Below are 12,708 nucleotides of genomic sequence, written 5' to 3'. Positions count from 1 at the left end.
TGTGAGGTCTGCCTTCTGCAGTGCCCTCTCGAATGCTTGCGGTGCTGGGACGAGTGTGCACTCCCTTGGCTCAGACCTGCCTGCAGGCTCAGGCCCGGCACCTTCCCCTCCTGCTACGTGTGTCCGCTGACCCTGAGTCTGCCCCAGAGCGTGGACTTGTGTGGGGGTGCAGCACCTGGCCTTGACCCTCCTCAGCGTGGGTGTTACTTGCCTGGGAAATGAGGGTGGTGCCCTTGCAAGGCACACAGTGGGCTTAGGGCTGTATAGGCCGTCAGGGTGCTGGGACAGGTGTGTCTGTGCTGTGGCCCACCCACTCGGAGGGGTCAGAGGTGGTGTGCTCCTGGGACCGTGCTGAGTGCCCCTGCTTCCTCATCACCTGTGGGGTTCAGTGGGCCCTTCCTGATGGAACTCTTGTCAGACTGAAACCGCCCCTACTCCTGGGCCATGCGTAGCATCGAGAGAAGGATGTTGGCTGCCCAGCTGTTCTTGTTCAGACCTGAGCTCCCACTTGTGGGTGAGCACCCTGGGCAACTGTGCATGTGCCCCGTCACCTTGTCCCCGTCAGGGGATGTGACTGCTTTTTCTAGCAGAGGGGCTGTGAATTTTTTCAAAGCAATGCTATGTCGAAGTCCTACACTGTATTTGGCTCATCACAGCTTTTTAGTAAATGTCTTTTTGATACAAGTTAAATATTCCATTTTATGTTTTATTCTGTAAGTCTTATTATTTTTAGCTACTATGTATCACAGCAGATTTAGCTTGGGAATACCTCCTTAATTATAGGAGTAGTTCTGTTTTTATGGTTATAAATAGTAGGGAGGAAAATTAACACGAAGATTTGTGTCAGTACCTTAAACTTTATCAGCCTGAAAGTTATGGCCCTGGTCTGACTCTGGTTGTTTCCGGGCAGCTAGTGATGGTAACTCACCCTTCGCAAACCTCGGCACTGTGACCTATAGCTTACATGTCGCGGGTGTCTCTCGACTTGTCCGCCAGAGGGTTGAGGACAGGAGGACTGGTGCATTGTGACCTGAGAGCCTTGTCTTTGTGGGATGTGAGCGTGGCTTGGGCTCTTGAGGGGCTCGAGCCCCGGTCCTGAGCCTGAGTCGGTTCCCATGGGCACGGTTTCCAGGAGGGCAGTTAAGACGGGGGAGGAGCAGAGAGAAAACAGCTCCCTGTCATCCAGTGAGCAGTTATTGAGCACCTGCTGTGTGCCTGGCCCTCTGACTTTCATTCTTGTTGTGGACCAGTTGTGCCAAGAGGTCCAGTTAAGGGAGAGGACAGGAGCGAGGGTGCTGGCCGTGGGGGCCCAGACCGCATGTCAGGCAGCCCTCTGGTGACTCTCCTGCCCGTCGGCGTGGGTGCTAGCGTCCTAAACCCACTTTCCTGAGAACGGCACCAATCCAGTCCATGTAAAACATGTTCAGTAAATGCCGTGACTCCCAGGCCTCCGTGTGTCCCAGACAGTCAGCCCTGAGCCTCGGCTAAAGTGCGTTGTCCGCGTGAGCTGGGCCCCAAGAACGCACGTGCTCATTCAACAGAAACAAGGTTCCGGAGGCACGTCTCCTCTCTGGGGATTTGTTTTCTTTTCAGTCCTTTCTTTTTTTCGGAAAGCTTGCTATTTGATTTCATGGCTTTGAATGAGGGTGATCCACAGTTTGGAAAACTCTGTGATGAAACTTTGATCATTGGAAATGTGAATTTAAAGAATGAAATTGCGAGTGTTTTTTCTTTCTATGGTTTGTGGGTCATTAGCCCTGACAGGTAACCTGACCTAGAACAAAGTGCCCGGTCAGCTGTCCCCCGACCACAGCAGGCAGCACACTCATCCTGCTAAGAAGGGGCCCGCCCAGTGGGCACGGTCAGTCCCTGAGGCTGCCCCCCCCCCCCCCCCCCCCCGCTGCGAAGGGCTGCCCCAGCACCTGGCGCCCGACGGTGACTCGTCCCACAGCGTCGTCATGTCAGGCCACTTGGCTGTGCAGAACCTGGGAAGTCATGTTTCTGAACCGTCTCCTGGATTAGCTTTTTGGTGTGGGTGGAGTCACGTACAAGATCCTGAAAACTGGGATTTGACTTGACTGCACAGCCGTGTCTGTGTGACCCCCATGTAAACGTTTGCATATTAATCAGTGGGGCCAAATCCGAAGTCCTTGTCGAAGACAAACCGGGCTTTCCCTTCCTTCGGTGAAGAGATGGTGTGGGTTGCTCGGACTTAGCCACATGCGGGGTGGGTCGCACTGCCGTCCCCGGAGCTGCCCTCACCCGGGGGTGTGTGTCGTTTCTCGCAGTGCTGATGGCCCCCCCGCCCCCACCAACGCTGCACTGTTCGGGGTGTCGGGTCCCCCGCGAAGCCGCCTTTGGGATGAGGCTCCCACATGCGGATGGGCTGGTGTGTGATCCCTTTGTTGTGAGAGTTTTTCTGATGGTGTTTTGGCCTTACTTTAGCACCCCTGGAAGAGAGGATTTCATCCTCCTCCAAGTCACTAGAAGGAAGGGAAAGTAAACTAGGGCAAGAGGAACAGCGGGAATGTGCCCTGAGGCTCGCTTCGCAGGCTGCTCAGCTAACCAGGACCCCCCAGGCGACCTCCCCAGGGCTCGCTGTTCCGTCGGGCCAGGCTTGCCGGGGCGGGCCGTTCCCTGCTGCTTTTGTTGAACTGGGGAAGACACCTGAAGTCGGTGAGGGAAACGGCCCGTTCAGAACAGAAGTGCCGGTCGGTGGCGTCTCTAGCTCAGCAGTGTCAGCCCCTGGTGCTCACGCGACCGTGTTCTCTGATCTTCGTAGCTAACGGAACTCGGCAGTGCCTGCACAGGATGGGAAATGGTAAAATGGCAGGGTCGTATGCGGGAGATTGCTGATTGTGTTCTGAATTGTCTCTTTTGACTGTAGGTAATTGGTACGCCTCAGAGACCTGCAGCGCCCAACACTATCGTGGTAGGAAGCCCACACACCCCTAACACTCACTTTGTCTCACAGAACCAGCCTTCAGACCCCTCACCTTGGTCTGCCGGGTGAGCACATTGCCTAGAATTGTAACCCCAGCTCTCTGTGCCACGTGGGCCGGCCGTCGCGCCCGGAGTAGACGTAGTCCAGGTGCACTTTTCCTCGTAAAGGAGAAGTCGGTCTGCGGGGGAGCTGCCCTCTGCAGCTCGGGGGTGGCGGCACCGTGAAGGGTGGGGAGTTTGTGGTGGAAGAAGAGGAGGAAACTGGCTTCTCAGCGCTGCGGTGACTTTGGCGCTTTTTCCGTTGTCTGCACCGGAAAGTAGCGTGTAGGGACCAGTGTGCACCTGTGACGGGCCCCAGCAGCTTCACCCGCGGCAGCTCTGTAACTGCTGTTCCACGGGTGACACCCGCGGGACGGTCCTGCCACACTGTCACCTTGACCCTGTCTTCCCGTAAAGCAGCCTAGTAAGAAAACGATTTTACTCAGAGGTCAGCTCTGTGACTTTCCTTAAAAACAAAAACAAAGCTTTTCGGAATTATGTCTGTATTGCAATGTTCTAAAGCAAAAATCACGATGCCCCACATCATCCAGTGAGAAACTCGGAGCCCCCCTTTCCTTGACGTGGTGACTTAAACAGTTGAGACGTTGGGTTTCCCCGAGATCTGAAGCGCACCGCGGTCTTCGGTGTCGGGTGCCCGTCGCCATGTGGCTGTCATGGTCTCCACACCGCCTTGGCTCGTAGCCTACTCAAATTTTCCCAGAAGTTCTTAAATTTGCAGTAAAACTTGCATAATTCCTGTGTCCGAGGACATGTTTTTAAGAAGCAGTATTGGCGTGTCAGGATGCAGTAGATACGCACCGGCTCCTCCCCTTGCGGGTGTCTGCCCCGTGTTTCCTGGGAGCTGATGCAGATGTGAGGCCTGGCCACTTAAGTTTGTTTCCTGGCCCTGAAAGAAAGCAAGGGAGCCTTGGCCCCATGGCTGCGCCCAGTGCGCTGTGCAGACAAGCCGGGTCCCTGGAGCTGTGCCCGGGGTCTCGGCTCATGCCCATCTTGCTAGCCTTGTGGGTGAACGTGTGTCTCCCCTGGGGCTGGCGCGGAGGGTGCTGAGGGCGCTGCTGTTTCTTTGTATTTTTGAAGGAAGCGCCACAGGAAAGGGGAGAAGAACGGGAAGGGCCTGAGGCACTTCTCCATGAAGGTCTGCGAGAAGGTGCAGAGGAAGGGCACCACGTCCTACAACGAGGTGGCCGACGAGCTGGTCGCAGAGTTCAGTGCTGCCGACAACCACATCCTACCAAACGAGTCCGTGAGTATGTGCCGTGTGGCAGGGACACGCACCAGCGTCGTACGGCTCACTCTGGGTTTCTCTGAAACAACTGCAGACACACATAGTTGAGAGAACAACACAAAAGAATTTTCCGGACCTGTTCGTGGCTGACAGCTTACCCTCCCCCTATGCTGTCATGTAGGGCTCTGGCTCCTGTCAGGCCAGCTCCCTAGAGAAACCCCTTCTGTCTTGGGGCCCAGAGGGGATGTGCTGGACTGAAGTTGCTGCTGCTGGCGGGTTCACGGGGCATGAGGCAGGTTGGCGATGCGTTTCCCTGAGTGTGCCGGGTCTGGTGTGTGAGTCTTCACCTGTGAGCTGTTCTGGATGGTTTGGAAAACTCACGCTCCGTCCCCCCCAGGCTTACGACCAGAAGAACATAAGACGGAGAGTCTATGATGCCTTAAATGTGCTGATGGCCATGAACATCATCTCTAAGGAGAAGAAGGAGATCAAGTGGATTGGTCTGCCCACCAACTCGGCTCAGGAATGTCAGAATTTAGAGGTACGCAGCTCACCTGTTTCCCATCGTGCCCCTGTAGGTTCGCCCTGGAGCAGGTGTTTGGAGCGGGCGTTTCTGTTGTGTGTCCGGGCGTGCCTGCTTAGGGTCTGGTCCTGTGTGTGCCTGGCCTGGACGGGGGGTCAGCTGCTTCCCCTTGCCCCATGCTTGCCCACCAGACGGTGGTGTGCCACCCGTCCAACCTGCCTGCGCTCTGTGGGCCCCGGTGAGGAGGCGTCTGGCCCAGCCGTGGGCAGCAAACCCCAGCGTAGGGAAGTTTGAGATTGAAGAAACCCCCATGTGTCCCGCATGCCGGTCGGCTCTAGGCCACTGTTAAGATTTGGGCAAACGGGTTCGGCGAGCACGTCTCTAGGGGGCGCAGCTAGATGCTTCGTGACGCTGCCGTCCTTGTTTTGAAGGTGGAGAGGCAGAGGAGACTTGAAAGGATCAAGCAGAAACAGTCTCAGCTTCAGGAGCTCATTCTGCAGGTAAGGCGCTGCTCTGTCTGCCGGTCTGGTCCCTCCCGTCGCGGTGTCCCTGTGCCCCTTGATCTGCCGCCTGGACGTGCCCGAAGGCCCAGAGTAGGGGGCTGGCACCGCGTCCTGCGCCTGTGCCGCCTTATGTGCGGTCGGAGGGCAGACCCGCACGGCTTTTCCCAGGGTGTCGTCCTAACCGTTGTGCGCTAACACTCATCTCTTACTGCACCTCGCCGACGAGCTCTGTCCTAGAGTCAGGGATAGGAGGAAACGTGGGTAAGGAGGGTTCAGTCCTGTCTGCGGCCTTGGCGCATATCCGCCGTGGAGAATCTGTACTTGGAGAGTTTGCAGATTCACAAGTGCCCCGAGCTGTGCAGGCGTCGTCAACGTGAACTCTTGCAGACATGGGCCTTATTCCCAGGGAGAGTGCGTGCATGAGTAAGCGAACATGCCGCGTGTGCTGTCACAGAGTCTGCATGGCGGGAGGGACGGCCCTGGGAAGGTAGCGCGTGAAGCTTCCCCGGGAGAGGTGTGAAGTACGTTCTGAGTACCAGACCCCAGGCTGGGGGTGTGAGATGGCAGCTGTGGGTCAGAGGTCAGCATGCGTGGGTCGTGGGCATGTGTCGCCATCACTTGCACCGCAGAGATGTCCTCACATATGACCCCCATCCCTGTAGGGTCCTGGAGATGCCCATTTGGGGTCGGAGGTAAAATTCCAGATGCGCACCGGGAGCTTCCTGGAGAGGGTGGCTGGTCCCTGGACGGAGGCCGTGTGGTGGGGCCTGGGGTGTGGGGGTCAGCTGCCGTGGAAGTGCTGGTTGGCCAAGGAAGGGAGCATGGCTCAGCAGAGATTTATTGAGGTGCCCGTGGACACCAAGGGTGGCGAGGCCACAGGCTCTGTGGTCATGTTGGAGGGAGCATGGGGGAGCCCTGGGACCCGGGGGGGATGTGTAGCGGGGTCTGAGGACAGGCCTAGTGGCTGATGTTGGGAGATCTTTGAACATACGGAAAGGCCAGGAGGGGTCGGCGAGGGGCTTGGGGGACCTGCTGGCCCAGCACCCACAGACCACGGTGGAGGGCGTACATCTTGCCCCTCTGGGTGTGCTCAGGACAGGGGCACCGTGGTCACTCCGCCCGAGCAGAGGCATCCAGTGCAGGGACTGCTTCAGTGGGCGGGCAGCAGCCTCAGGGTCAGGGACGCAGGAGAGGGGCAGGCACACGTCTTCCGGGCAGCGGTCCTTCCTTCCAGTCAGTTCCCTGCGGCATCTGCAGCACACGAAGCTACTTGAAAAAATCCAGTCACTGCCTCTCCTGCTAAGCCGTGAGCCCCAAGTCCCCTTGTGGGGCACCGTGGCACAGGGCAAGCTGGGGCAGGAGGGGTGCTTGCAGCTTTAACCGCAGGGGTTACAGCCTAGGCACCCGAGAGAGCCCCGTACCAGCGGTCTGCTGCTCTTTGCCGCTCTGGGTGCTCAGCCGAATGTCCGCCTTCTTGGGACACGGAAGGGGCAGGAGGAATGTAACTTCCAGCACTGATAGCATTTCTTGTAACCCTCCTGGGAGAGGCTTCTTTCCTAGTGGTGTGAGTGCCTGCCTCCATTCCCCTCGGGGTGTTAGCTTCTCAGGGTGCGCTCTCTCTGCTGGGCCCACACGAGGCCCTGCATCCCTGAGCGAATTGCTCTGACCTCTCAAGGGGCCTGACCCTTGCTGCTGCCCTGTGGGGATGGGCGGGGTCATCTGGGACATCCATGGACAAGGCCTCAGACTGGTGGCAGCTGGTGTGAGCAGCGTGCTGGTGGCTTATTTTTTTTTAGCAAATTGCCTTCAAGAATCTGGTGCAGAGGAACCGCCAGGCGGAGCAGCAGGCCAGCCGGCCGCCCCCTCCCAACTCTGTCATCCACCTGCCCTTCATCATCGTCAACACCAGCAAGAAGACTGTGATTGACTGCAGCATTTCCAATGACAAGTAGGTCCAGCGACTGGTGGGCCCTCCGCCCTGAGGTCCCAGCCGAGCCTCAGGTCAGTGGAGAATGCCACTGTCTCCGCCAGCGGCACGTCCGCTTACTTCTTCATAGAAGCATCTAATTTGTAATCATTAAGTAGTCGTTTAGCACAATGAAGTTATAGACTTATTTCTTGCATCCCTGGTTTTGTGTTTATCTTGTAAAAGGAAAACATAAAATCCATCAGGGTTGTTAGTAGTATAGCCGTTGAAACCTTGTACAAACAGCGGCCAGCGTTCACTGTTGGCCGGGGGCGCAGGTGGGGTGCCCACGCTCGGGGGCCGCCCGGGCCACGGAGCTCTGTGTTCACGGTTTCTGAGTGGATGGGTTTTGGAGGATGCCAGATGGAAAGCGGGTCCGAGGGAGGTTGGGCTGAGTGGGGCATCTCCATGCAGGGCCCCGCACCGTGATGACCACGGCAAGTGACTCCTCTTCTGACGGCGAGTCTGTCCCCCAGGTTCGAGTATCTGTTCAACTTCGACAACACGTTTGAGATCCACGATGACATCGAGGTGCTGAAGCGCATGGGCATGGCCTGCGGGCTGGAGTCGGGGAGCTGCTCCGCCGAAGACCTGAAGATGGCGAGGAGTTTGGTGCCGAAAGCGCTGGAACCCTACGTGACAGGTCCGTCACGTCCGGTTCCCTTGGGGGCCGTGGAGCCAGACCCCAGCTCTGGAAGCGTGGCCCGCCTTTGCTGAGGCTGGATCTGCACTCGGCATCGCGAGTGGAGACAGCCGGATGGGAGGGGCCGGGGGCCGCAGGGATGGGGGGACGTGGGAATGGGGGGGCCAGGAGTGGCGGGCAGGATGCCTGCCGGGACTGTGGTGCGTGGAGGCCACGTTGGCATTTTGGGGATTTGCCAGTGTAGTTTATGTGGTGAAGGTGTTAAGTTAGGGTTTCACCTTCTGGGTTCAAGTCGGGAGAGACTGGAATTCTCGGAAGCCGTGGACGGCTCCCCCGAGGTGGGCGTTTGTCCTCTGTGGCCGGGTAACCCAGAAAAGGCTCCAAGGGATGTTGTGCTCTGCGCCTCCTTCTTACGTAGGGGTGAGGAGGTGTTTGCCTGGGGAGCTGTGCTGTGGTTCTCCTGCTGCCCTTCCCTGCTGGGGACTCCTTTGCTGAGTGGCACGGTCGTGGCCACAGAGGGCAGGTGCTTTGTGGTGAGAAAGCTGCTGGGCCTGCCCCACTTGGTGATGTGTGTCCCCCCGCCAAAGCCGCTGGGCTGGACCAGACTGCAGGGCTCCCACTGCCCCCCCAGACTGCAGCAGCTGCGCACCATAGAAGCCCCTGATGCTGGCCGCGCTCCTGGTGCGTGCCGTCTCCTTGGACAGGGGGTTGGGGTCCTCCTCGGCCCCACTTACCACTTTCTTACAGTGCGTGTTTCACGGCACAGCTGTGTGGTCATCAGTGATCACGTAAAGTAAGGACTGGGCGCCTCCTGGGGAGGATGGCCGGTATCCCGGCACAGAAACCACTGGAGGGTCAGCTCTCTGGCCTGTACCCGCCTTGTGGCAGCGTGAGCCTGTCTTGTGACCTTTGCTTTGTTTTCTTCTCTTTGCAGAGATGGCTCAGGGATCAGTTGGAGGGGTGTTCGTGACATCATCAGTTTCGACCTCAAATGGCACAAGGCTTTCTGCCAGGTGACTGCGGCTCTGGGCCCAGCGGGTGGGCGGAGCCCCTGGCTCTCCTGCAGACAGCCCTTCCTCCTCCACGGCTCCGACCTGGCTCCTTGTGTGGATGGAGGGACCCCACGTGTTGGCCGCAGTGTCGGCGTCGGCCACTGGCCAGGGCTCCTCTCGAGCTGTGCGCCCTGAAGGCCCCCTCTGGCTCATACCCTGGGTGGACAAGAGCCTTTTTCTTATGGTTTCTTCCCCCTAAAACTTCAAAGTGACTCATGACTTTTGTTTTAAAAAGTAGCCTGCAGTGAAGTGGGGCCCAAACTGCCTGAGGCCCTGCAGACAGCCTGGGGGATGGGGTATTTCTCCATCTGTGTTTCCTATTTCCATTTAACACACTTCAGTTCACACTGTACGTAAAATTTTGTTCTCTGCTTTATTTATTTATTTATTTATTTTTAAAGATTTTATTTATTTGAGCAAGAGAGAGAGCGAGCATGAGGTGGGGAGCGGCAGAGGCAGAGGGAGAAGCAGGCTCCCCGCTGAACAGGGAGCCCGATGTGGGACTCGATCTCAGGACCCTGGGATCATGCCCTGAGCTACCCAGGCGCCCCTTTTTTTCACTTTACTATTTATCGTGTGTCTTGTTTCTGTGTTACTGATGGAGTTTTATCACTCAAATCAACGTGTATTAGTCTTTGACCTAGCCATCCCACAAAGCAGAATTGTATCGTCCCTGGGTATTTATCTTAGTTTTTTTAAGGTTAGTATAAGGTAATTTCTGCATTAAGTATTGACAAAACAATGGTTTTATTAACTTTCATGTCTGTCATGTTTTATTTTATACATATTATCTTATATCAATCCTAAATATTATTAGATGTTTAATTTCTTGAAATATGAGATAGATTGGCAGTTTGTAGATTCAACAAAATGGATCGATCTGCTAAAGGGTGATGCGGTGCTCTGCGGCCGTCTTGCACGCCACGGTTCTGTGACGTGGGTGAGGCTCCGGCCTGTGCCGTGAGATGGACTGGCCGTGGGGTCGTCACTGAAGTCCTTTGTGGGGTGTCTGGCCCGGGTCAGGTTTCGGCGGAGATCAGCTCAGTTTGTTTGTTTGTTTGTTTGTTTATTTATTTATTTATTTATTTTAATGATTTTTTATTATGTTAGTCACCATACAGTACAACCCCGGTTTCCGATGTAAGGCTCGATGATTCATTAGTTGCGTATAACACCCAGTGCACCATGCAATACGTGCCCTCCTTACTACCCATCACCCGTCTATCCCATTCCCCCTCTCCTCCCCTCTGAGGCCCTCAGTTTCAGCTCAGTTTTTGACTGTGACCCTCCCTGTGTGTGTGTGCGGCGGTCGGTCTGTGGGATGCTGAGCACTGGTTATTCCAAGAGGCAGGATTTGGGTATTGATTCAAGTTTCGAAGACTCACCTCAGGTTTATAACAAGGCCGGTAGAGCCACTACCATTTCAGAACAAAAACCTCTGTAGAAATTGGCATTATTTTATGAAGGCACAGTAATTTCTTGGGCAGTTAGGTGGTTCCCGTTTATAAGAAAAGATGCAATTTGAAGCAGCTTTATGGCTAAATTTTTTACCCTTTCTGACTTTTTTGCTAGGCTGGATTTCACAGGTGTGGAGTTCCTTTGTCAAAGAGCATAACATTTAATAGTTTTTATCGTACGTTGTTACTAAATACTAGTATGAAGCATTAACGTGTGTGTATGGTTGTATGTTACAGAAGACTGTTCCTCGGCGCATCGGCTCTGGCCTGTGGTGGGTGTGGGGCACTCTGCACTTCGGGCTCCCCTGTGCGCTGCCAGATGAGAGCTGTGCTCGTTGGTCACCCACGCCCCAAACCCCCTGTTTTTCGAGTGTACAATAGCCACATCTCCTGTGTAGCTCTGCCCCTGTGTCCTGTCACACTGAGGCAGGCGGCTGGAGGCAGAGAGGATGCTGAGCGTGGGGCTTCTCTGCGGGTGATCTCAAACCCCCGGTGCTTGCGGGAAGTGTCCGGCTGGAATCTGGAGGGTCTCCGTGGAGCTTAAATCCTACACTGGCCTCCCTTTAGTATCTCGTGTTCCTTAGAATACGTTTTCTTGCTGCTCAGACACTAAGAAGTCACAATGACTTTTGATGACAGCTCTCTGAGCAGATTCCGTGTCGGGTAGACGTGTGCCGCTTGTCACCTCCGTGGGCTGTCACCTGCCGGTGCCCCAAGACGGTGTCAATGCTCAGTGTCTGACCCACTCTGCCAGGTGCTGGGAGGTGCCTGAACCCAGAAGTCTTTCCTCAGGATCCTGGCTTTTAGAATCTCTGTTCTAGGCCAGTGCCTTGCCTGGGGTGCTGTTGACATTTGGGCCAGATGACTGTCGTGCGTGCTGCCCTGTGCCTCGTGAGCTGTTTAGCGGCACCCTGGCGCTCAGATGCCAGGAGGCCCCCCAGTCGTGACAGCGGAGATGGTTAGATGTCCCCTGTTGAGACTCCCAGGGGCTCAGTGGCGGCGTAGACGGGTTCCAGACACCTGTCTGAGGACAGAGTGTAGGGCCAGGCAGCCCTGCAGCTCCAACCCCCCACGCCCCTGAGCTCCGCCCTGCCAGCCCCACTGCCTTTCAGCAAGTGCTGTTTCATGAGCTGGTCGACAGCTGTGGGTCCTTGGAGTTGTTTCTGGAAGTTGAGATTGCAGAGAGAGCATCAGCGTGAGACTCCCCTGTCACAGCTCAGCTTCCTGGGCCCTGCATTGGTGCCCCAGGAGCTGAGGGTGGGGCCTGGGGTGTCGTCGACGTGTGCATGCATGCAGCATCACGCAGCCACACGCACAGACCCAGCACACGCCACAGACCCAACACGTGCACACATGTACACACACCACACAGACCCAATACATGGACACACACGCACGTATACCCAACCACACATACGTGTGCACACACACACGTGCGCACATGTGCACATGTGCGCACCACACCCAACATGTGCACACAACACAGACCAATACGTGCACACACATGCACAACCACACATACATGTGCGTGCGTGTACACAGCCACACACACGTGCCACACGTGCACAGATGTGTACCACACCCAACATGTGCATGCACACAAGCACCACAGACCCAACACGCGCACACTCGTAACGTGCATACACATACACATGCACAACCACACATGTGCACACAACCACACACACATGCACACACAACCACACATGTGCATGCGTGTGAGCACACAACCACACACGTGCGTACATGTGCACCACACCCAACATGTGCACACACATGTACACGACATAGACCCAACACATGCATACATGTGCACACCCAACCACACACATGTGCATACGTGTGCACACACAACCACGTACACATATGCATACACATGCACACACTCAGCCACACGCCACAGGCCCAACATGTACATACACGTGCAACCCAACCACGCACACACACGTGCGTACATGTGCACACAAGCGCCACAGACCCGACACGTGCACACGTGTACATGTGTATATGCATGCACACCACCACGCACACACACGTGCACGACGTGCACAGTCACAGTACACGTGCACACAGGCACACTTACACAGCATGTGCACACACATGCACACCACCTCGCTTAGCACCTCCCAGGCACTGCCATCCGGGGAGCCTTGCTTTGGAGGGACCCCTCTCCTTTCCTGGGGCCCCTTTTCCCTAAGCGCCCCCCCCGGAGATCAAGGGGGTCACAAGCACACAGCCTGGAAGGAGCCGCGGTTTTCCAGCTCTTGAGCACATTGGGGTTTTGTGTGTGACGTAATCACCAACACCACCGCTGCCGGTGCTGCTTAGCTTCGGTC

General features: G+C 56.2%; 1 protein-coding gene across 2 annotated transcripts in view; it reads left to right on the top strand.

Moving 5' to 3' along the window:
* Window positions 1–12,708, top strand: part of TFDP1 (transcription factor Dp-1) — a 43,086-nt gene that overhangs the window by 28,995 nt on the left and 1,383 nt on the right. For both annotated transcript variants that reach the window (XM_048215656.2, XM_048215655.2), the window contains exons 5-11: window positions 2,888–3,009; window positions 4,081–4,246; window positions 4,626–4,769; window positions 5,183–5,251; window positions 7,051–7,202; window positions 7,697–7,863; window positions 8,798–8,876. In XM_048215656.2, the coding sequence (XP_048071613.1) occupies window positions 2,888–3,009; window positions 4,081–4,246; window positions 4,626–4,769; window positions 5,183–5,251; window positions 7,051–7,202; window positions 7,697–7,863; window positions 8,798–8,876 (899 nt within the window). The remainder of the gene's footprint in view (window positions 1–2,887; window positions 3,010–4,080; window positions 4,247–4,625; window positions 4,770–5,182; window positions 5,252–7,050; window positions 7,203–7,696; window positions 7,864–8,797; window positions 8,877–12,708) is intronic.

The sequence above is a fragment of the Ursus arctos genome, unplaced genomic scaffold (genome assembly GCF_023065955.2).
Source record: "Ursus arctos isolate Adak ecotype North America unplaced genomic scaffold, UrsArc2.0 scaffold_10, whole genome shotgun sequence".
Taxonomy (NCBI): domain Eukaryota; kingdom Metazoa; phylum Chordata; class Mammalia; order Carnivora; family Ursidae; genus Ursus; species Ursus arctos.
This window is presented reverse-complemented; position numbering and strand designations above follow the sequence as displayed.